The sequence below is a fragment of the Polyergus mexicanus genome, unplaced genomic scaffold (genome assembly GCF_030449975.1).
Source record: "Polyergus mexicanus isolate NDT 795.1 unplaced genomic scaffold, iyPolMexi1.0 SCAF_2, whole genome shotgun sequence".
In the NCBI taxonomy this organism is placed as follows: Eukaryota; Metazoa; Arthropoda; class Insecta; order Hymenoptera; family Formicidae; genus Polyergus; species Polyergus mexicanus.
This window is the reverse complement of record NW_027223322.1, coordinates 12,937,633-12,963,311: the sequence shown is the minus strand read 5'-3', so window position 1 is coordinate 12,963,311 and position 25,679 is coordinate 12,937,633. Positions and strand designations below refer to the sequence as shown.

At 43.8% G+C, this 25,679-nt stretch overlaps 1 protein-coding gene and 1 long non-coding RNA gene across 8 annotated transcripts in view; one reads left to right on the top strand and one right to left on the bottom strand.

Moving 5' to 3' along the window:
* LOC138940713 (uncharacterized) overlaps positions 1-2,082 on the bottom strand; it is a 171,235-nt gene extending 169,153 nt beyond the window's left edge. For all 7 annotated transcript variants that reach the window (XR_011448038.1, XM_070309881.1, XM_070309890.1 and 4 more), the window contains exon 1: positions 455-2,082. Coding sequence is in view for 6 of the 7 variants with exons in the window: in XM_070309881.1 (XP_070165982.1) it covers positions 455-1,219 (765 nt within the window). In the remaining variant the exon portion in view is untranslated. The remainder of the gene's footprint in view (positions 1-454) is intronic.
* A 699-nt stretch (positions 2,083-2,781) lies between these two features.
* Positions 2,782-25,679, top strand: part of LOC138942439 (uncharacterized) — a 78,351-nt gene continuing 55,453 nt past the window's right edge. Inside the window, exons 1-2 of the long non-coding RNA XR_011448319.1 lie at positions 2,782-2,842; positions 11,532-11,714. This is a non-coding gene — a long non-coding RNA (uncharacterized lncRNA). The remainder of the gene's footprint in view (positions 2,843-11,531; positions 11,715-25,679) is intronic.

Below are 25,679 nucleotides of genomic sequence, written 5' to 3'. Positions count from 1 at the left end.
AATTTCAATGATTCGTTATATTCAGTTTCTGCTAAACGGAAAAAGCTCTTAAACGATGAAAGGCTGCGAATTATCAGATGTGGGAACAGCTCAACAATCTCTTTAACATTCATGACTTTAAGACGCAAGAATAGACGGTCTTCTTTACGACCGCTGTCGATTACCATAGAGATTAAATTGTATATTCTCAAGTACTATCGTTATATGATAGATAACGATAATAAGAGAGAAAATACATAACATCGCCATGTGAATTCTATTTTCAAATATTTATAATTAAGCAACTATAATTTGAATTTTTTATATTTTCAATCGAAACGCTAGAATGAAAATCATCTTTCGATTCTATGCTCTCGTAAAGATCGTAGCGAATCTTTTGCCATATTTAAGAACGAGATATAAATCGCGAAGCGTAACCGACTCTCGAAAGGAGAAAATAAATGGAAAAACTCACCGGCATCGGCGGGTGCAGTCCTCGGAACGCAGCGCTGCTCCACTTACGCTGCCTGGCCGGATGATAGTGGCCGCTTCTGTTATACGCGCTGTTGTTCCGATGATGATGATGGTGATGATGATGATGATGATGACTGCCGTACGACGAGCGCAAGGTGGGCCGGAAACCCGGGTACGGCATTGCGGCGTTGGCGTGTTGAAAGTCGCCTGCGTCGAAGCGGTGATGATGCTCCTGCAGGAAGCCGTCGTTAGGTATCGGCGGCATCCTGCCGTAGGCGGCGTGCCGTTCGACGTGCGACACGGTCCGCTCGTGACCGTCGGCGATTTTACCGATCGGCCCATCCGGGGAAGGATGTCCGGTCGGGAACGACGATAACGATAACGACGACGACGACGACGACGACGACGCCGCCGGCATCATGGATGGTGCTGGATGATGATGATGCCCGTAGAAGGGAGGAAAACCGAAAGAGTTGGGCAATCCTACGGGACGATATCCCGGCGGCTGGCACTGTCCGAGAACGTCCGGGACGTATCCCGGCTTCTTGTCGTTGTAGCGATAATTATGATTGTTCGGGTGCCGCTGATAATCCTCCCGAGGCTCGCCTTTCACCTCGACGCCGGCCTCCGTCGGCTCGGGCATCTCGATCTTAATCCTCACGCCGTCGTTCCTGTCCACGACGGGCTCGCTCTTGATCGCGAAACTGATCGGCGGACTCGTCGCGCCGGAGTCTTCGTCGCAGCCACCCACGCTGGCTTGCTGCATCCTCGGGGATTCACGCGTCGACGCAACGGCGGCGTTTCTCCAACAACCACGACGGCGTCATCGTCTCGCGAGTCGATCGAACGGTCGTCGGGCCCGTGGTATCGTTGTTGATAATTGTGTCGTTGATCGTCGGCGGCTGTCGGTTAATCGTGAAATTGCGCGAGGGACGCGAGGCGGAAGACACCGTCGTGCACGAATGATAATTGGCGGCATGGAATGCGCATTATTCAGATGCAGGAATCGTGTAGATTATAGAACGGCGCCGGCCTTGAATTTTCGCGTTTCGGAGGAGAATAAGAGCACTGTATTCCTGCCCCTAAAATCGCATCCTTCGCATAAGTACGAGAGAATTCTGTCAACGTCGAGGTGTGCATTCGAATCGTGCTGTAAGCGCATATAGCTGACGTAGTTCCGAGACATTCGTCTTTTCCTGTATCGTGGGATTGTTTAACCTGGAGGAAATTTCCGCGTGGAAACGCGCTACGCACACGCGCGCGCACACGCGTGCGGGTCGTCTCCCGAGGACGGGGCGTCGTCCGTGAACGCGTGGATTTCGGTCGCGTGGAAGGGAGGACAAGTTTCCGTGTCACGTGTCCACCGACCTTAGGCCCCGCCTACGATTCCGATTTTCTCTCAAGTCGGATCGTTACCTGGCTCCTGCTGCCGGCGGCGAGCCTCCGTCTTCGATTCGAAGCGAGTCGAACCGCGGGCAACTTCGTGGAAAACGAGAGAAGCAAAAAAAGATATGTCACACTCTGCCAATAGCCTGAATTTCTCCAATCGCGCTCCTCTCTCCCTCGTCGACTCTCTCTCACCCTCGCTTGTCCACCACCACCTTCTCCTCCACCACCGCGTCCTCCTCCTCTGCCTCCCTCTCCTCTTCTGCGACAAACCGTCGAGCGTGAAGCAGCGTGAAGCACCACGCGAACACGGGACGCGCGCGATTGGCGCGCCTTCTCGTCCGCTACCCGCTACTACCGGAGCGAGAACTCTTCACGGTACACTGCCTCGGGAACGCATCGCGGATCTCCCGCACGGAATCGCGTTAAGTACCGGACTCGGACGGTTTCGCGCCCTTGCGCGACGCGGATGAATATGTGTGTAACGCGCGCGTACCTACGTGCACTGTCCGCCGACTCTCGCGAGCCGTTGGTTACACACCGTGTATAACGCACCACCGTTGTCGCGGGATCGTCGCGAACACAACCGCCGCGCTATTATCGCGAGGCGAGGAGAGACGTTGTCGTCCGCGGCGCGAAACACGCAACGGGGCCCGATACGCAAAGGAAGACCGGCGGCCTCGGTCGAGCTGATCGCGTACGTACGAGTTTCGTTTCACGCAGCGTGGAACTCTTGGTGGTGGCGCGCGGCGCGCGGCGCGAGGCGGCCACCACCAGTCGGCGGAAACGCACGAAGCCGCCCGAACGCGACCGAGCGTTGATATATATATATATATATATATATCTCTTTCTCTACCTAACCTATCCATCTACAGACTACTTCAGCCGCCTCCCGCCTTTCGCGAGCGACTACATCGATGCCGCCTCCGCCACCGCCGACCGACAGTTTCCACGAAGTAGAGTTCATCTTTTGTGAGATCGTCGGGAGCGTCGTCTCGTTACGGTAAAGAATAGCATTTCCGTATTTTATGGAGTTCTAAGTATATAACGACAAGTTTTCGGGACGAAATAATCGGGATATTTCTCGAAACCGTTATTTGAAAAGATAAAGATGGCTATCTCAGAATCGCGTGTTTTATCGCGGTTTTTAATCGCACATAATTACGCAATTCGTACCTTTTTTTTTTTAATCATTTAGATTTAATTGACTTAAAATTTCAAGTTTACGTACATATATATCCCACCACGGAGATTTTTTTAAATTTGTCGCTATTGATATTATTCAAGTATCAAATTGTTTGGCAAAACGAACGCGATGATTAAAAATTTGAAAATTGCCTTGAAACGGACAGCATCATCGATCTTGAAAATATATTTTATTCAATTAAATACGCACTAGACTATAAATCTCCTGTAAAATCGAGATTGCACTAGTTTAGGTATAGAATTCATCATTCAATTCGGAACGAATCAATACAATATTGCAAATTCGGTTATCCACGAATCTCATGTTTCATGGTACACATGGGTTTGTTATAACGTTAAGAGCGTTGCTCGCGATAAATTACGTTAATGCATCTCGGTATTCTAATATATTATATATCGATGATTTTATTGTCACTGAATTTAAATTTCACGCGCTTTTTTTTCTGCGTATATGTGTGTATAAACGTACGTCGCGTCGATTCTTTTTCTCCGTCGTTACTTTGCGTTGCTCGCGCCGATAGTTTCAATGAGAACCGCCGGGCGCGGGTCTGCCTGTATCGCCGCCACCCGATATATCAGGTTACATATCCGTTGCGTCATGTAAATTGATACCTGTACATGCTCGTACACCGAGATCGGGCATTTATTTGAGCCATAAATTATCGTAACGTCGATTGTGGACATGCTCCTAGATACGATTTTACTAACCGGAACATGGGCGTTATACGGCAACTAGTGCAGGGAGACAATAAAACACACGTGCAACCTTAAAGATCGTCACTGAATAATCCGCGCGAATTTCTCATCGTGACCTAAATACTCCACGCGGACTCGATCGTTAGCCAATAATCATAGTCGTTTCAATTCTCAATCCAATAGGAAACTCGGATTTCATCGTCTCGCGAAGTCGCGTCGCGTCTTGTTGGCGTTCCGGGCTTTCTTCCCGTATTCTCGTCGCATCCTTCTCACGTTATCGTATCCCTAATTCCAAAAAAGGCTCGCCTCGAACGAGCAACGAGCTTCCCTGATTGCCCGAACTCTCAGTACGCGGATAGAAAAAAATTAAAACAGAAAATGTACCGATACTTTTTTTTTTTCCACAACTTTCAGCCGTCGTCGACTCTTTTATCGTATACAAGTTTCAAGATTTATATCTGAGTTTAATTTTATTCATACAGATTTACCTCGTACATTTTAGTTACTCACACACGCGATTATAACGTCGATGTAGTTTCGAGCGTTTTCTTGAAAGTCAATTTGTGGAAGACACGTTTAATATATTAAAAAAGAAATGTGTTTACATATGTATTATTTATGTTCTTCGTAATTCTCATGTACCATATAAGGTGACCTTATAATTAATGCCTATTAATATTTTAATCCACTGATGATTTCTATTCATTTAAAGTTTATTTCAAAATTTTTTTTACTATATTTTTTATAAAAATATTATTTGAACATTTAAAGAAGCATATTCGTATCTATACATATAAATAATTTGGAAATAATCTTATAACATTCGAGAGTAATTTTAAAGCATGTGTTTACAAGCACGTTTTAATGTCGTGAAAGTCATAATGAGGATATTAATACAATGTGTAAAAATAAATCCATACGTTATTACGCATTTTCTTAGCATATCCAGAATTTCAATTTATTAATATCATTAATTATTACCACCCACGTTATTGTTACATTTACGACTTGAATGACTGTATTATGTGTGTATTAAGTTTATATACTGATTATATCTACAAAATCTTATCATATATGTATAATATTTGGCTAAAAATAGAACACGAATTGTTGCGCTTGCAATCACATTTGTAATTATTATAATTTTTCAAAATTTAATATATATATATATATATATTTTTTTTTTACACGAGAATTTGATAATTAGAATTCAATATTTTTCTTTCTTTATATATTTGTCGATATATTTGCGACGAATATATTGTATAATAAAAAGTGAATGAAAAATGAATTGTCGGACTTATTATCGCGAATCATCACGAGGCAAATTCTCCATTGTTGGACATTACAAGAATATTAGGAGATTAACGATTGCAAAATATTCCGCGATTATTCTAATCTATTTTTAATATCTCAATATATACGCATATTTCCTATCATCGATGTAGTTCTTGGCTCATAACCGTCACGCGAATAGAATTTTTCGGAACGAGGCTTTGTAGGCTTCTCTCTCCTTGTTTTGTCTCTCATGGCAGGTAAAATGACGGCGTTGATGCCGCAGGTACGTAGCGTAGAGCCGTTCCGAGCTTCGCCCTTTCCAAGTAGCCTATACGTGCACCCAACCGTATTGCGTTGCCGAGACAAAAGGAGCAGGAAGGACGGAACCGTGGACTCTCCCATCTCTTTCTCTTTTCTCTCTCTCTCTCTTTCTCGACGAACAGCCCGTCGATACTCGGGTTATACGACTCGCGGGGCGAATCGATGCGTGTGTGCATGCACTCACTTCGCAGCGGGATGACTGGTGAGAGAATTCAATTTCCGTCGTCGTTATCGTGCCTCCATCTTCAGCTCGGGCCGCGTTCAGATCATCCTCGCTGACTCCTCGTTCTCCTCTCTTGCTGCCGACGTGAACGTAACGAGACAAAGCCGTCGTTGCCTTCGCTTCGCCTGCACGCTCGTCTCGCGACCTTTCTGCCGGATGGACAGTCGAGAACCGCGCGTGTTATCGAGGCAACGCTCGATAAGAATCGGCCTGAATGACTAACTCCGAGAACGCATGTTTAATTATATCGAGTGAATCAGACTAGATTTCGGCGCTCCGTATCGTATCAATGATCGATTCAGACCGTTCGATTCAAGTTTATAATATAAAAAAACGATCAAAGGGGGAAAGTCTTCGATTCTTTTATCGAAACATGAAAGATATACGATAGTATTTATAGATTTTAAAATATGTTTCGTAAAAGTTATTAAAAGAGAATAAAGAATTTCGGAAGTAAAATAGCACAAGGTGTCCATAGAAAAGCAAAATATCTTTGGATAGATAAACTTTCTTCAGAATTAAGAAAATCAGCAATTTATATCGCGAGGAGCAAATAATAGTAACATATACATATATATAATATATTATATAATATGTGTATACATGTATGGTAGATCAAAATTGGAGCTCGATAAACCGATTGTACACGCGAGATGAAGACTTGTTTTGACGTTTCTAATGGCTGTTATGCTCGGACTCTAGATACGCCATACTGTACCATCGTTCACGGTTTTGCGATCTCAACGGACATATCGGGATTTAAAAATCACTCGCGACATCCGCGTGACTCTGAACTATCAATTTCTGCAAGATAATGCACCCCCTCTCTCTGTACAGCCATCGTCGACCCACGTTTGGAGCAATAACGATTACGTTTTACGATCAAGCGGAATATAGTCGCCGGTTACGCAATCGAATCGCGCTGCTTCCCAGCTGTTTGTTCGGCAGTTTAGGCAGGGGCAGCCTGTTCCGAACGATACAGTAGAAAGAAAAATAAGCGCATAGATCGATTGCGTATTTATATCGTAGCGATCGTTTTTCGTCTTATGTTGATGTTTTCACTTTTCATTTTGATAGCAATGAGTTAAAAGAGGGTTTTCTCATCTCATTCAATATTTTTGTTGAGCAGAATCGATTAGTTGAAAAATGCCGTCTAATTTAACTAGAAATTTTTCCATTCTCAATACTCGATTAATTATATCGAAACGAACAATTATTCGTGTGGACAACATAAAATGTTTAATAATTTGCACCTACAAATTACAAAGCTATTGCTTAAAGTGTATAATAATATATTGGTATATGTGTATATGTTGGGTAATTTTAAATATCAGAATATTCGGATAAGATCCAAGATAAACGGACATCATCGGATATTTGGGTAGATTGGTATCCAAGTACTCTGGCTATAGAAATAATTCGATTTAGATTGACAACAGTAGTTCGAACGATGACTACAAATCTCGTAGCGAAGGATGCTGGTCATTGATTTTTCTCAGGTTCAAAGATGTAACATTCCGGTGTGTGCTGAGCAAAATTGCGCGAATGTGTAGAATCGAGATGTGTTCTCGTCAGGGTACGGATCTATATTTCCGTCGCATCGGCGATAGCGTACACGCCCAGCCCCGTGGCGGCTGATCAATCCTCGAACGGACGCACCTAAGGACATCCTCGCGCGACCGCTCTCCGCTGCACCTCGTAACAGGAGAACCAGCGGCGATCTCCCGCGCCGTGGCTGATTCCTGGAGAACGATGGGGAGAGGCGTGTGTCACCAGAACTCTGGGGACAGATCGAGCCAATGGGAGAAAATGGAAGGCGTGGATCACGGCAACCACGGAGGACAGCGTGCGCGGACGACACGGCAAAGTAGGGGACTCTCGAAGCGACACGAGTTCCACCGTCCGTTTTCCCTTCTCTTGTCCCACCGTCGCCGCATCCGTCCGTGTGGGATCTCACGGTCGCGGAGTCGCCCCTGGTCCACCTGGTGGGAAAAGCGACGGAGGGGTCGTAGGAGAAGAGACCCGACTGGTGGGGACGCCAATACACGCCCATTTTCTCGTGGAGGGGTGAAAAAGAGAGAGAGAGAGAGAGAGACGGTATCGCAACCCCCCCTCGTCCTGCTTCACGACCCTGCCGGTGGCGCATGTGGCATCTGGTGAAACAGATACGACATCGCACGGCTGACGCGGAGATTGCCGCCAACACACACACTCCGCGCTCGCGCGCACACACACACATATATATCCACACGCATTGCACACCAGAGCGCGGACGACTCGCGGGGAAACTGCTCTCACGGATTTCGACAAGCGCGTGTTGTATACTTGTGGAATTTGAAGTATAAGAGACAAAGGAGTATATTTTGTTATCTTTTCGAGCAGTTATTTCAGAATTGAACATTTTTCTGATAAAGATTTGTAGACGTTTTATTTGTGTGTGTATATAGAGAAAACTTTTTTTCAGTATTAGATATATGAGTATCATTAAATTTCATATACCAAGTTTTTATCATACGAACATTTCATTAAATTATGATTGAATTAGGATTAATTAATTATTAATAACTGACACAGTTGAAACGAAACAACTCTTTTTATACTGATTATTCTTTTATTTATTTATTATCAATGATTGATCACTCGGAAAGAATATTAATGCGCTTGGACTTTGAAACAACTGTCAGTTTTAGTTTGACCTCTAGTATCTGTCATGAAGAAGAAATTCCGAGATATATGTCATGTAACTAAGAAGCGGGGGAGCATGTGTCACGAGCGATTGACGCCTCTTAATTGTGGATTTTCTCTTATCTACTGTCACCCTTCTTTTCCTGGAAAACACTAAGCCAGTGGATTAGTCTCTCTATCGCGGAGGACCCGCGTCGAATGCCTATCTTTCTCCCCTCGATAACCACTCATTGTGAGGGCTTATTGCATCTATCGGTAGCTTGGTACATTCCAGCAGAGAAATTCTCGACGTGGTCGACAAATATCGTTATCGATATCTCCGCAATTCGATAGTCGAAATATCTGTCATTCTGCAGATATAATTCCTTGTAGAACATTTTGTTGATTATGCAATAATTCAATTAACAATCGTTGGTTCGCGTATATCGGAAATACGTTATCGCGGAATATCCGAAAGTTTGATCGATTTAAACGAGTTATAAAGCGGTAACAAGAACAATGTAATATATGTAATGAAAGGATTTATATGAATCGATATATGTATACTGATGCGTTGTATAATGTTATCAGAATGCTCGTTGTGGAGAAATACTGATTATTACGGGAATTTCTGAAACAAATTTGTTTAACAAGAAAAGAAATATTATTCATTATTCTTGAAGTATATGTACACACACACACACACACACACACATTATATATTCCATAAAAATGATTAGATAATTTCATAAAATTGAAAATAACTATAATATTGCAGATATTAATTTTTAACGAATGGAATAATCTAAATAATACGCATAAACCTAATGAATATGCGTTAATAATCGTTACGAACTAATGAGCTACTCATTCGATTCATCAAGCTAAAGAGCTGATGCGCACTCACGCGGACACGAGGTACGCCGCATCGTTCGTGCGTGCTACCACTGTCAAGAACATTCACGAGATTGCGATTAATCTAACGAGAAGCGCATATCCGCTTCCGATGTAGACGCGAATAGAGCGAGGGCAATTGGATCGAGCCGCGAAGCAACACGAGAGACGAGAGACCGCGAGTCTCTCGTGTCGCGGCGGCTCTCGGACTCTCGACTTGAACGGAAATCCACTTGAGCGAAGAAGAGCGACGTATATATCCGTCTGTCGCGGTCCAGCCTTATATAGCCCCTCCGAAAGACGCCGATATAACCGGCTTTTCTTTCGACACACTTGACATTAAAAGTCACGGTATTCCGTGCAGCCACGTCCCCGTCACGTCAGGTTGACGGATCGGCGCGCGCACTCAGGAAATTAGGCAATTTCCTGACCGCGCTCGCGCTCGCGCTCGTGTCTGCATTTAATAGCACCACCAGTTACTTACCAATTCGGCGGACACGACGAGCGGTATATCGTTATACGACGAACGAGTCTGATTGTGAGACCCTCGTGTATATATATAGTACTTATTCTTCTTCCAGACGGACGTCCTATGCCGGATCGATCGCTTTCTCTTCCTACGTGCTTGTTTATGAGACGCGCCGTGAATTCTCCTCGCATATCGCGGCGTGTCGAGCTGCGCTTTTTGCAGATTACTGGCAATCGGATAGAAATATGCATCAACTTTTTCTTGTTGCTGCAAAAACTATCGTAACGTGATGAGAGAGATGTCTTCATCATCCCAGCATCGATCGGCTTATTGTTAGCGCATTCTCGCCCGCGTCAACTTTTACGCTCATCGCTATTATCAATTTTAGATACAACGCGTGTTATTTTGATTTTAATTACTGAGAGTTCTCCTTGTCTTTTTCGATATTATCTTCATCTCTATTTGCTATTTTTGTTTATTATATTCATAATAACTTTGATATATCATTTAAAAATGATTTAATTTCTTGTATTAGATAAAACAAGTCTTTATCTATTTTTAGATAATTATAATTTAAAATATTATATAAAACAACTGTTGAGGGGATAATGCGTAACATATACATTCCAATGTAAAAAATGCAAAAATTGCTTTTGTTAAATTATTCGGAATATCATTAATTGTGTAATTAGAATTAGATGAAAAATATTCTCGTCTGTCGTCAATTATGCGATTATTCGCGAACAAAATTTGACGGAAACGTCAAAATCATTGAAAGATTTGAGGAAAGGGTCGATTTCGCAGAATGCGACTCACGCCGAACAGGCAGAAGCGCATCGAATCAACCGCAAAGTGAGCAACGACGCGACGTCGTACGACAATGTTTCGCGCACGAGGCGAGTATCGTTATAGGAGCGCATAATGGAGCTCCTCTCTGTCGGTGGTGCACGGTGGTCGGTGTTGATAGCCCGGTATGGTGAGAGCGAATCCCGGGGTCATCCCCGGGGTCACTAATGACATACGCAGGCTCTCGCGTACGTGCGCGCGCGCGCGCGCGCGCGCGTACACACAGGCGGCGGCGATATCACCGTCGACGCGAGATAGACGCACGGGCTACGAGTTGCACGCGTGTATGTACGCATCTGCCATACGAAACGTACGCGAACGCAAAAGCGAGACGCGAATTGGCCTCATCAAAGCGAGCAAACAATGCCGGATGCCGCCGATGGCTCGACAAACGTGTGGTTAGCCAAATCACCGTACGGCACGTAGCGCACACCGACGCGATGCCACATCGAGAGAAATGCCGAACAATGCAACGCGCGCATCGGCCGCGATGCCGCGATGCCGCGATGCATCGGTCGAGCGCGGCTCTGAAATGCGCAACAACCATCGTATCGGCGTGCATTGCAACGATACTTACCGGCTTGCCCGGATGATGCGCCCTACGTGCGGCACCGATAGCCCTTGTTTGTTTTGTTGCGCGAGACGCTCGGGAAATAACACGTTTGCTCTCGCTCTAGGTGCGAAGACGATGCTTAAGAAATAATATCGCAGTGGGGGCAAAATCGCACAACCCGAAAACGATTATCTCGCCGACAGAATTTCCCGCGAGAAGATCGAGCGCGAGTAACGCATGATCCGACGAACGTCTCGTCATTAATACCGTTTTCTATCTTTCAAATGAAACAAAAGTATCTATATAATATATGAGGATTCCAGAGGAAAGAAATTATTTATAAAGCATTTTTGTAGATAAAGAGAGATCAAATCCGCATTAATAATAGATTAGAATAGAATACAGAAAGATTAGGAATATGCAAATGAAATTCATTCGTTTCCAAGAAGACTTTGGACATAGAAGCAACCTCTCTCTCTCTCTCTCTGTTCCTCTCTATTTTTGTATAGACACTAATAAGAAAATCAAAATTCATTTCGCAGATGGCAGAAAGCTGTTCCGCATTGCCGAGAGGTATCGATGAGGTTCTGGCAGGTACACATGTGGAGCAGAGCAGAGGATCGGCTTGAAGAACCGTCTAATAAAAATGTTAATCGCGCGGCTCGTTAGAAGACCCCCCGCAATGTCTGCTAGAAGTTCAGCCGAGGTCGCCTCGCGGGGAGTCTGTGAGTATTTGCCTTTAAACTTTCGTTCTTTTTCTCGCTTTTCTCCCCTCCTCTTTTTTCCACTATTTCATTCGATTATTTATCGCCCGATGGCTCGTATACGCGCCTGTGCGGAATCTGGATTATACTCTCTCGAACACTTCCTAGATCGAAGAGAACTAACCACGTCGTAATGAGGCCGGTTTGATAGCGTAATCTAGTTATACTCTCGCGCGCGAAATCCCCTTCGATCTCAGATCGGCAAAACTATAAAATGCGAAGCTGAGAACGAATCTCTAGGCGGAATTGATCTTGCTGCGGAATTTATATTTCTGCCTTCGTGACGATACGCGTTCACGATAAAACGACTTTGCTAGGAATCGCATTTTTATCGAGAAAGTTTGTGAAATAACCATACGGTAATCTTATATTATTAGCCGTTCGACTATTGATTACATACATTTAAATTGAACATGAGAGATTAACGGCATTTTACATACATGAGATTATTCAACTTATTATTTTTAAGATAAAAGATGAATTTTTATAATCTTGGAACATAGAAAATCATTATTTATTGTAAGAAATAATTTAACTACTATATGTAATGTATTAAACATTAAATTATTTCTTAGCAAATTATATATTTATAAAAAAAAATATATATTTTTTGTACGGATTGCAAAATTACATAATTTACATAGTAAACAAAAATTATTTACCGTATAAAGTCTCGAGTAGGTTTAACATCAGTAGGAAGAATTTTTTTTACGAATAATTTTTGTTTCTGTTGTTTTAAAGATTTAAAGCATAAAACTATTATATTTGCTGGTGGTTGTGCAGTAATAAAAAATAAAATAAAAAAAAAAACCGGATACCAACCACGCTTGGCATTTTTCGTAAACGAAATGTTCTTTCGAGTCCGCGATCAATTCGCGCCAGGCAATTAAATGCAAAACACATATTTGATATATAAATATCGCGGCGTGTACATTTCTCGCGCTACAGTTTTCGCTGCGCTATATTAAAAACGAATATTTTTGCAATAAATTGCGCATTCCCCAGCCACGTGTATCTCAATTTCATTCAGCTTGATCTCCATTTCATCAATTTACATAACCCTCCCCGCTGTAATACAATGAAATCAGTTTGAGAGGTAAATTCGATAGCTGCGGCAACTTTGTCTACGCTTCTACGCTTCGAAAGAATTTTGTTTGGTAATTCAATCGTGTAACCAACGAGCTTATCGCGTATTAACCGACAATTTGGTTTTTCGCCTAACATGGAATTATGAAACTAAAACAACACCGCATGAAAATGATAACATGAAGTTATTTTTGGTAATATCCCTATCACAAACACACATATATGTATATGTATATCACTTTTTAATTTTTAATTTTAGAAATCAGATACTTTTTTCATCAGATACTGTATCATATATTTTAAATCATAATATTTTTATCCTTTACTTACCATGTTGGTCCATATTTCGTTAATTTTGTGCAAAAGCTTATTCCAATCTCCGCCATCATCCACGCTTCGGCCTTTTGCGAAAACGCTTGTTTCACTATATCTTTCCAAAGAGACTCCTACGCATATTTTGCACAAAAAGCGAGATTTCTCCCATGGGTTATCTCGATACTGGGAGACTTTATCCTTTTTTTTTCCGGCGGCAGAGAGTCAACGCCAGTTGGCAAAAGCGATCGTCGCTTCGGGGCGCGGCCGCTCTGGCTGATCTTTCACGTGAATTAACGCGCGGGCGGAAACCGCTCTCTGCTCTTTGCCGATACAGTGGCGCGCTTTGTGTTTTTGGGCATTCAGACGTACATACGGTGCAGGAGTAGTTTAACGCGTTTGTCTGACTTAGAACACTCGTACACATACGAATAGGTCGAACGCGCTCGCGAATACAAGACTGGACGTAGAATAAGAGGAGAGAGAGAGAGAGAGAGAAAGAAAGAGGAAGAGTCCATTCAGACATTGAGGCGGTTGAACCCTCCGACAGACACGGTGCTCGACCAAGCCCTTCCTTCCTTTTATATATACACGCTATATTCCCGGGCTTTTAGTCACAGAAAACTAAAAAGCTAATTTACTTTAAAAGTATCCGAGCGAGCGAGAGAGAGAGAGAGAGAGAGAGAGAGAGAGAAAAGGAGAGAAAGAGAAAGAGGATGGTCCATCAAACGTGGACTTTTGAAAAGCCAATCCCCCGGGCTAATGCAGCCAGCGACAGATTGGCGGTGGCCGATTCTCCATGTTCTTTTCTCTCTCTCTTCATCTTTCTTTCTCCTCTCTCTCTCTCTCTTCCTCTCTTCGTATATAGCGAATGCGTTTGTTTATTCGCTTCGACGATACCGAATGGTCATTTCGTTGATAGCTCAAACGAATTGCAGAAATGTCCAAATGTGCCCTCATAAAGACGCGCGTTGTGACGATTCAGAAGAGAGAAAAGAGAGAGAGAGGAAGTGAAGATACAGAGAAAAGAGAGCTTTGGGAACGGGAGATTACTCCCGACTAATTCCGGATTTTAAATCAAAGTCCCTGTCGGAAGGTCAGTGCATTTCGATAATTTGGATCCGTGGAGTCTGCGCCAAGCGGGATTCAAAGCATCGCGTTCGTGTGCATTATCGTTATTATATAAAACTGTAAAACAAACTGAAGATGAGACGTAAACCGCGAAGTCACAAAGAGAAAACTTTACAGGAGTGACGAAAAGAAATCTGGAGAAAATATAATGCCAAGTATTATTGGAAGAAGAGAACCGACTAATTTAAAGCTGTAATTACTTTTATCGTTGTTAAAACTGTTGCAATAATTGTGAATTATTTCAAAAGAATACTGATTTTCTTTCTCGATATAACGCTCGTGCATAATTTTATTTCCGATTCGATTTCCGAAACACTACTGCGGCCGAGACACAATTCATTCTCGCATAATTATACCGCTTTGCAATTCTAAGGTCTCAGTTGCGCTCATCCGACAATCGTTTCGTCACAGTTCCGTGCGGGAAACTCGAAGACGCGGCGTCGCCTCTTATGAAGGGGGAGGGGGGGATTATTTTTTTCGCTCGCTCGTCGCGCACAAGTTGCGTCTGCAGGACGACAGAGTCGGTCTCAGGGCCGTCACGTAAGTCGCCGCATTTAAACGTGCCATTATACTTGTAAATCTCGAACAACAATTAGCCGTAATCAAGTACAGGAAACCACCAGGTGAGAGCGCGAGCGGGTACGCAATTATTTTTAAATAGGATTCCGCGCCGGACCGCGCGTCTCTCGCAGGACTACGACGGAGCCGTGATTATTAATCCAAGCTCGCGGGGAAGAGAGAGATCGTTAGGTAGATTGTGCAACAAGTGCATAAAGAGCGCAGTGCCGCGGGTGCGAGCGCGCACCGGAAGTCGTGCGCGTCGCACCGTCGGCACCTGCCCCGACTTTGACATCGCGATTGTCGATGGTCTTCGTTCCGTTTTGCGAGTTAACGAGCCTCGAGCTTGTACGCCGAATAATTCATGCGCTCGCTTCTAAGAGAGGCGTCGAATAATTGCATCCTACGGAAACGTGAGTTCGCTCATACACCGTGGCTCTTATATAGCATCCGTCGATCGGTAATATTAACGCTAATTATGTAATATCGCGCGGCCGATCAAATATCGATTCGGCCACTTGCGGCGATTACGGCGCATCTTATTGGTCGATCGACCGCCGTTTCGGAAATTTCCTCAAAGCGTAATTTGTACTTTGCTTCCTTTTTGACCGTTGCATCTTAATACGGCTGTTAACTCTGGCAAATGAAGAGCGTCAGGAAGGCTAATTAATATTTATTATTTTTAAACGATTTTATAATGGGTAGGCTTTTATTATCTGGACACGCTTCATCCGATCGTGCTTCACTGTTCAAACTTCTCTCTTTCTCTCAAACTCAATTTATACTTTGCATTACACATTGTATTAATATTACATTATCTAAGGGCTTTGATCTCAAGTGGAAAAAAAAAAAACGGGGGCTAATAAATTTATATTTTAAAAGACAATTCTCTCTTTCTCCATCTCTCGAAAGAGAGAGACAGATATCAAACATTATCAAGTCAAGTATTGAAACATATTTTCTCTGCCTCAATTCTTCGTGTCTGATAAACAGCTTCGCCAATGTGTCCCGATTGATCTCGCAAAAGTTCGCGTCGGAGGAAATGTGATCACGAGGACGAGGGAAGAGAGGGAGAACGAGGGTAAGCCGATTTGACGGTCAATTCCACTAACAGCTTAGCACCGAGTCGCGAGAAAAAGACCCCGAGCCGGGGCAAAAAGCCGCCAGCGGAACTCTGTCGCTCTTGTTTGCCGAGGCGACCAATGATCCGTCCAAGGCGGCTTACAAAAGTTTTAATCGACGTTCGTCGCGTCTCGCAGTCCCTCCTTCGCCGGTCTTTATTCCGGATGGTCGAGCACGCGCTCGGCTGCTCGCTTTTTTTACCCCGACGATCAATCTTGGCCCGCGTCGGAGAGAGAGAGAGAGAGAGAGAGATTCGTTACTGGTAATAGAATTAAGGCGGGGAATGCTTTTCGCGCGGCGGACTCTCTAAATGCGTCCAGTTGTGCGCCAACATCGCGAGAAGCTGATGTATAAGTCTCGCAACAAAGGCGTCTTCTCCTCTTTAATGCCGACGAGCCCTATGGACCAAAATATCGATCCCGCGCAGAGCGTACCCCACCGTTCGGAATTACCCCTATGTAGGAAAACCGACTGACGTCATAGCATATATATCCCCTTTAATAGGTTAGTATGTCAATTTTCGAAACATGGTTGAAACAGCGGGAAGTCCTCTTCGATCGATTATTCTCGCGAGAGATAAGAAACGATCAATATTATATACTCTTGGTAATAATAAATATATATCGAAGGATTTAAAAAATTGAAGCTCGTGTTTTTCGTCCTGTTTCATCTAAATTTGTTGTTGACAATAAAATAGTATATATAATCGATTTAAATCAAGAATGTGTATAGCTATAATAAAAATAATCAAAAAATCATTAAAGATAGAAATAAAAATTTAGCCTTTCAATATGTCCTTCATAAAGTATACTTTCGTGCTCAAGGAGATCCTTTCAGTCGACGTCGAATTATCGCGGAAGACACGATATCCGCCAGTTGCTAAAGCACGTTCGCACACTGAAACTTTCTTCAATTCTTCAGCACCTTCATACAACTTCCACCCAAAGGTAAGCATATTCGATTTGCAATCTAATCGAGTCGACCTTGAACTCTGCACGATATATTGAATAGTATGTCACGCTTTTGGAATCGCTGAGAATTTCAATAAGATCTTTTTTACCGTTATTTCGATGAAAATCATTTCTTGTGATTGACGCAGCACAAGTTTCTCCTTATTTTCGCAATTTAATATATCCTCGATATTTTCAAAGAGTATTGTGATAAATTTCAAATATAGATTTTACTTTTCATGTTGCGAATAATTTTGCGAGAAATATAACGCGTTTCTATAATATTTTTGAATAAAAGAGAATTATGTTTTGAGATTTGTATCACTCTGAAAAAAAATTTTAGATATGAGAATACATACATTATTATACTTTTATATTTTCTCAAGAGTTCTCTATACACAAAAATTTTTTTTAAAGATATATAAAAAGTGCATAAAGTTACGTATAATATATGTTACTTGGAACATTATCGCAAGAAAGTTTATATTAGTGTACGTTAGAAATTAATGAGATTTCGATTTAGCGCGATAAAACGATTTATCGATTTCAGCCGAGTCATTCGAACCGAGGGATTCGATTATACCAGGTCGTGTGATTAAGTCTATCAAAAAGCCGCCTCGGGCAGTCGATCGGCGCGAGAGTCGATAAATAAAAAAGGCGAAATCTGGTCGGATTACGCGCGACACATCGGATAGATAAATAGCGGCTAAACTTAAAAGCAACGAAAACAGATCTCGCGTGCGCCTACGTAAATTAGATCGGCCGATTTCGCGGAATCGATTCCCTACGACGATGGACAAATTGCCGCGTGTCCTTGTAGAGTATGCTCGGGTTATTCGTGAGACTAAGTTTCGAGAGGTTCTCGGAACGTCAAACCACGCGTCTCTTGAACGATCGTTGATCGGAGTCGATGACTTGCCGGGTAAGATCTGAAAAACCGTCCGAGTCGCCCGTGATAGATTAGACACAATTCCCGAATAAAATGCAAAGGAGTCGACGTAAACAATCAATTGTGATTTTAACATATTATACTATGTCAGTTTTTACGTTATAACATTAAAAGAAAGTAGATGAAAATTAACGTTATTGTGTCATAAAATACTTATTTGTTTTTATATTGAATATACGTTGTGCTTTCCTGCGAAAATGTCGCGCAGATTTCATAAATAATGCTCGCGGAATAAAAAGAAGAATTACGTTTTCTTCGGAAGTTTCTTTACAAGTTTTTTTGAGATTTTTCAATTAAGAAAGATACAAAAAAAATATTCTCTATGATATCTCTCTAATATCTTGCGGAAATTAAGAGACGTAATTTTAACAATTGAAATAAACCACGGTACGTCACCCTTGTTACGACGTATCGGAAAATAATTGCGGATCGATAGCAGCGTGAGACTTTCTAGCGCGAGCAGGCATTTCTTATCCCGGATATCGATTGCATGCTTCCCGGCGGGAACCCTCCAGCGCGGATACTAAGAACGGCTCAGGTCGGAGGGTGAGAGAAGAAGGGTGTTCTTAGCAGGGGCGGTGTGTATCGCCGGGCATTACTTTTATTCCGTGTCATTTGAGCCCACACTCGCCCTCTCGACGCGCGGCTGCCTCGACCCACGGATGCAATAGATTTCCCTCAAAGTGGTTTCGTGGCCTCTCTCTCCGAAACGCGTACGACGACGACGACGTAGTAAGTCGCCGCGCCGTATCTTTTGTCTCCCCGTCTTAGACGACCGTTCTCTCCTCCTTCTTCTCCTCTTCTCACCGACACCATAAATTCGAGACGGCGAATAAGACGTCGAGATATATTTTCAACATAGACACGTGATAATCTACGTCCAATAGAGATTACAATTATAGCTTGAAATATTTCTTTCCATGTGGGACAATTTTAACGAAAGCAACTTAATTAAGAGGAAAATTCCGAACCCGCTCGGAGGAACTCACGGTGGTTCGACTGTCCCACATCTTCGCGTTGGAATTGTAAACGCGAGGAGCGGCAGATAATCGGGTAGGTTGGCGAATGATTTAGCGAGAGCCAGGCCTAGCGTATACGGCACTCAACATCGCTCGTAGACGTCGCTCGTAAAAATGTATCGCGAATACGCAAGGAGTCTGACGAGGAGCGTACGGGGATAACGGCAGCAGCAGCAGCAGATGGTAATGGGGGAGGCGTAGGAAGAGGAGGCAGCCGCGAATCGGCGGCGGTCCCACCGGTGGCAAATCTCGTAACGAGGGCTCGTATCTCGGCGGATCTTTATCGCTGGCAATTACGCCCGGTTCCGGCGCGGCCCGGAAAAGGTGGGTAGGTGGCATGGCCGTGTGTCCGTGTGGTACATATCTATCTACTTGCCATGGTGCGGCGCGGCATCACCGTGGAATTATATAAAGATGAAAAGTTAATGCCGCCGCCGGGCGCGCGCGAGGAACCGCCGGGCTCGGCGGCGTATCGGCTTCTGCCCTAACCCTCAATCACTGAGAGCTCTTATGACCGCCCGCCACGATCCACCGGGGAAAATTCTGGGCGATCATGGAACGGGCGACATCAAATATGCAGGGCGGGTCGAATCTACGGTTATGTCACGAGAGGGGATCGCCGCTCCGGAGAACGCGCCTGTTTATGGCGCACGGTTTGTCAAGTGGATCTCTCTCTCTCTCTCATTCGCTGGATTCTCTCTCCACGTATTGAATATATATCGCTATCCTGGCGATAAGAAACCTGTATATAATTCTCGAAACTGCCGAATATAATTTTCTCCACGTTATTGGAAATTGCGCAATAATTCGTTTCGTGACCATTGTTACGAGGACAAATGATAGTGTGCGTTTGCTTCTACAACGAAATTATTTATTTAAATCTATTAAGTAAAATTTAAATAATATTTGATACGTACAAAATGGTGGTTTCCTGTAAATGTGATTTTAAATTATAACTTGAGTTATAGCAAGATTAATCATCACTTGAGAGTCTGTACAAGGAAAGTTGAAAACTATAATTTCGCGTGTCGTCGAACATTTTTCTTTTTTTTTATTATCCATGGCATTTACATCGCGCGTCGCCGCTCTCTTCCTCGCGGCGATATCGTCTTCAAAAGCCCGCCGACGTGGATATTCGCGCGAACGTCCGCCTCATCATCCTACGAAACTCGATTTTCGCGCCGACGAAGATTTATCGCGTGCGACGTTACGGTCGATGGATCAATCGACGGTGCAAATGAGCGTTTAACGGCGATAAAATTCGTGTCGCGAGCGACGCGTTGATCCTCGCCCGAGGCCGCCGGACGTTTTCTCGGCAAGTGGAACGGGTCGTCGCGCGCGCGACGTCAATTTGCACGGAGCGTTTTAATGCGACGCGTGATACGGCCGGCCCGAACGCGATTTCCAAGTACCACGACGTATATAACCTATCGGAGTGTTGAATAATAAATGCGCGGGACAGAGGCCGGTCACGCTACCTAGGAACACCGGCTTGTCACTCGAAATGTCAGACGAGAGACGTCCATGCCTGTGCAGACTACGGAGGCTATTAATTAATGAAACGCCCGCGCCATTATTGCCGGTAGTAAACATCTGGTCCGGTATACACGGCCGATAGGTCGTCCTTTCCGGCGACGTGCCACCACGAGCCGATTGCTCCGCCATCGGACAGGCATTGTGAAATGGTAATTCTTGGAAAAATGTTAATTTTATGAATTTTATTTTTAAGAAGATTTATTATATATTCCAGCGTTATATTTTCAATATTCAGCGTAACGTTTGCCTCTCTCTCTCTCTAAGAATAATTAAAGAAATTAAATTAATTGGTTTATTTTCGTTAGAATATTCACTTCTTTACATTAAATTTCTTCAAGTTGTGTGAATTTTTTTAAAAAAGGAATTATTTTTTAGGAATTATTGGTATATATATTTTGAGAATCGCCATTGTTTGAATTATTACGACCGCATTGCCGCTTTATAGGTACATTTAAATATTCCCAACATTAGGAAATACATCTATTTTAAACTATGATAACGTATCGCACATGGGATTCGCACGTTTCGTCATGCTCGGATCTAATGCAAAGTTTTTCCTACGGAATCGCGGCGTTTCTTTCCATTGTAAGTAAGCGACACCGGAAACCGGATGGCTCCGAGCAATTCCGGCGACGGATAAACGCGCGGCGGAGTCGATTCTTGAGGCGGCGGCATGTATTCAATGAGACCTTGGGACCGTCATGCGTCCCGAGTCAGCTTCCGTGAGAAACACCGTGAGGACAAAGTATTGTAATCGCTGTATACGCCGACACCACCGGGAGCGAGAAGGAAAGAGATCGCGGGTGAACGATAGAAGAACGCATAGCGAGAGAAAGCGTGAGAGAGATGGAAGCCCCACGATGATTCCTCGCGGGACGAAGCGGAGAGAAAACGAGCGAGCTAATGTATGCAGATTGCAATAGTGCCATTATGTCTCTTTCGCGCGTGTACGCTCATCCTCTGTCTTTCCTCCTCGTCTTGCCGCTCTTCCTCTACAGCGAGAAGCTTGGAAGAGACTTAGTGTACACAACGCGGCATACGCGATTCATTCCTGCGGAAAACGTACCGCGATGGTACGATAATTAGCCTTGATTACGCAATAATCACACTCGATCCGGTGGCGGCCATCTCGTGCCTCTCGCACGTTCGCGACGAGGAACTCTCCCCCGTGCTGACCCCGAAGGGTTACCTCTTCCACCGTGAAACGCTTAGGATCGCATGGATCGTCGCATCCGCATCTGACCGCGCGTTTTCCCATCCGCGTTAGCCGGCGTAACGTTCCTCCACATTTCTACCCCGGCTCCACACGGAAGACACTAGGCGTCGAAGGATTCCTCGAAGGATTCCTCGAAGAAAGTTTCTTCGACACGACCCGCGGTGACCTGATAGGGGAGGCGGCGGCGAAATATTACATGTAATCCGTACGTGGGTACTTTGATCGTTTTTTTAGTAACGTTAATGCTTTTCTATCTTAAGAAATAAATTTATATCGCACGTGTGCAATATGATGAAGCTCTGTGAGAGCATATATTTTGATTAAAAAAAAAAAAAAAAAAAAAAAAAAAAAGTGAATTATTTTACAGTATACTTTTATACAAACAAAAAAGTAAGAGACCTGCGCTCCTTTTGCGAAGTTTGAAGAATATGAAATTACCGTTAACGCAGCGCCAGCTTCTTTGATTCGTCATATTTACGTGTCGGATTTAATAGAGACCGTTTGACTATCGGCCTCACGATTCTCCAAACCATGGCCGCACGAACAGTTGTATACATTTGTTGAAAAAAAAAAGGAGTTAAAAGCGGGACTGAGATTCGTAGCAAAAGTAACCTCCGCGTGCCGAGGTACCAATTAAGTAGAATTACGCTGTTCGGTGTGTATACGCGTTTCTGTTACAGGAGGAAGAGGATGAGGAGGAGGAAATGTATCTTTCCGACTCGTCTCGGATTTATGCTTTCGTGTTTGTCGGGCACTTATCGTAATGGAGCTCATTCGGGCTCTCTGCGGACTTTCGTAGTGACTTTTCTACATTCGAGAGAGACCCGCGATTCGCGCGGTGGATTCTGCGAATGCGAAATTTGCGACGACCCGCGGCGACCTCGCGATCGCGTACCCTCGGCTAGAGGAGAAGAATCGTCGCTTCACGGTGGATAATCCCTCTGCGAAGAGATGTAACTGGACGCGGAGAAAATTAATTTCTAGATCGACTAACTGACACGTCTGTGTATCAACTATCAGTTCCTTACGCATCATCTTTCGCTGCATGACTCTACAACTCGTATGGTAAAGTCGACGTTATTACTTTTAACTTCTTTATTAATAATTAACTATTAATAGAACATTTTTGCATTTAAGATTGATTCTTGCATGCTGTTCTGTATTTATAACAGTCCGTATAAATGTCATCGAGAGAAAATTTCTTTTCTAATTGAAAATGGACGTGCGTTCTATCGCTGTTATGAAATTCGTGGCAAATTTTCCAGCCGTTTAAACAATATTTGCGAACAATATATGTATATTAGCATTTGGTCGCTTAAAAAACAATTGAGCTGTAAAATCATGAAATTTCGTTTTCAACGAAATTATAATAAACTAAAGAAATTATAATTAAACCGGTTTCGGTTCTATGATGTCTAAGGAGCCTGCTCTCCCGCTGTCGGGTATCTATGGCACCGCGGGCGAATAATTACTTGTCGTCCTTAAGGTCCAAGAGCGAGTGTAATGTTTCGCGTTTGTCAGAGGCCTCCGCTATCTCGCCGTGGGCTAGCCCGAGGAGTCAGAGACCGCAGGAGGAGAATCATGGGGCGAGTCGTGAGGACAGAGATAGAGTCTGGCCTCGCCGCAGATTACTTAGGTAATTGGTAAATACGAGGGTTACCATCCCAGTTTTCACCGAGGGGTTGAGTCGGCTGGCTGCCGGCGGATACCTCGCGGCGTTTCACCGCCCGCGTTTCGTCTCTCGTTTCCCCCTCTCTTCCCTCCGTCTTTCTCGTTTTCCTCGACTCTTTCCCGCTTTCTTCCCTCTCGCTCCGATCTCACCCGACGAAGGATATTCGCTTTAAGAGGGGAAATGAGCCTTAAAATTGTTTAAAGCGGTCGGAAGAAGGGTCGTCGGAGATCCCCTCAGCCTTACGCAGGATGTAATCCAAAGCCTTAGGGAAACCACGACACTTTGCACGACAAGAAGCTTTCCGATCGCCGATAAGGAAGCCAATCTTTCCGATTGATTATCCCCGCAAGGGAACGCGAGTCGTATTAAATACGTATTAAAATTTTAATTACACTTGACTCTAGGATGCTAATTGTGATGTCTCTGGATAAATCTACATAATGTAATATCCGACAGTTTTAAGTGTATCGAGTTTATTTCCTTCACGTTCCGGATCTTCTCCATATACGATGTTGAACGATAACGCGGCGATTTCGATTATGGTAATTGTTTTATCTCGTAGGGTGCACCGCGGCGATTATCGGCGGCGACGTCATGACCCCGTCATCTTTCTGGAACGGGAAAAGATTCACGAGGAAGACAGTGCGGCGAGTAATTTCGTTTTCCCCGTCGGTGCTTCCGGCTCGCCTTTCTAATGAATAGTGATTAATTGCCAGTGCTCTGAGACCGACTCGCAACCATTAAGCCCGTCAGAGCCGATTCCGTCGAAATAATTACCGGCACTCGGCGTACGCACGCACGCACGCACGCACGCACGCACTATTCTCTCTTGCTCGCGAGTGCGTGGCTGATTTTTTTAATTGCGACTATACCCGCGACGCCTGTGTGAACGTGCCGAGGAGAGACCATCTATTTGATCGCATCTATGTATGCGAATCACATTATCATAGCAATTCTCATAGACTTGTTGAGCGTATCTTTTAGATATTTTAAAATATCGTAAATAAAATAATTTTCAATACTCGATCAATTATACTCATACTAAAAAATTCCTTTCTACTCTCCATTTTATGTAAGAGACTGACATAAATGGGGACAGATAAGAGAGAATATTCACAAACTTATCGAGATTGATTCGATGATAGAAAATTTAACGCGATTGAATATCGCATTTTAGTTTTCCAGTTGCAATCTATGATCCGAATCGGACCATATGCGAAGCGCACGCATGCTTATTGCGAAACCCAAGTGAAACAGAAGCGTAACCCATAGGATCAAGCCGGAAAAGACTTGCGATGCAACGCGCTGTTCGGGGCATTTAAAAGCACACGCATTACGATAATTACGGTACTTTCTCCGCGGTGCGCGCCATTTGCGCTCGAGCCTCGAGCGCGACGTGACGTTTGATCATTTAACTGGTTCTCATCAGTCGCGCGGTGCCGGGAGGTAACGACAGCCATTTAATATGAATGTTAATGCGCGGCGATTAATGGGAACGCGCGCGGAATAATAGACGAATAGCGGGAAACTAGAAGGGCTCTATGTGCTTGAAAGTAGAGATCGGTATTTGGTAGGGATAACAATCGAGTGCGCTAACGGTATCTGTCGGAGTAGAAAGCTCGCTTGTATTTCTGCTTGAACGAGAGCGACAGTTTCCGATGCGAAAGCGGCGTGATTTGAATAATAAGACTAATCAGAGCAATTATGATAATAAGTTACTCGAGGTAATTACGGTACTGGAATATTAGAAATAAATCCAAGAATTGTTTGAGAGATAAAATTAATAAATTAATTTTTTCAATAGATGTTATGAAACTTTATTGAAAAGAATTGTCCATTCCACAAAACTACGAGACAAGAAGCATAACAATTTTTATATTATCAAAGATCCTTTAATACTAACAATAAATATGGATGAATAAATATTATATTGTAGTATGAGTAAATACCATATACGTGTATTCTTGATTGACACACTAGCGAGATGTGTATTCTCGGCGCTAATTGCTATCGCGATGCCACTCGAGTCGGACCCTCTTAAGAGCAACCCAGATTGATTCACCGACAATCCAAAAGCGTGCGGATATCTCGGCACACGAGAGGGCGAAACCGGAAGTGGCCGGGAGCGTATTTTCGTCTGCGTGGCACATGGCGTGTCCACGCATAGAAGGAGCAAACATACGAGTTCTGAGTCGAGCTATAAGACGACCTTACGAGATACGTCTAATCTTCGCAAGTTGCAACATTTGCGATAATGGCGGTTTCGCAGACGAGCGGGCTATTCGCTAATTGCACGGTGGCATACGCGATAGCAACGAACGAGATCCATCCCGCATCTCATTCTCGCCTACTTTCCCACCGTCCAGGAGTACCGA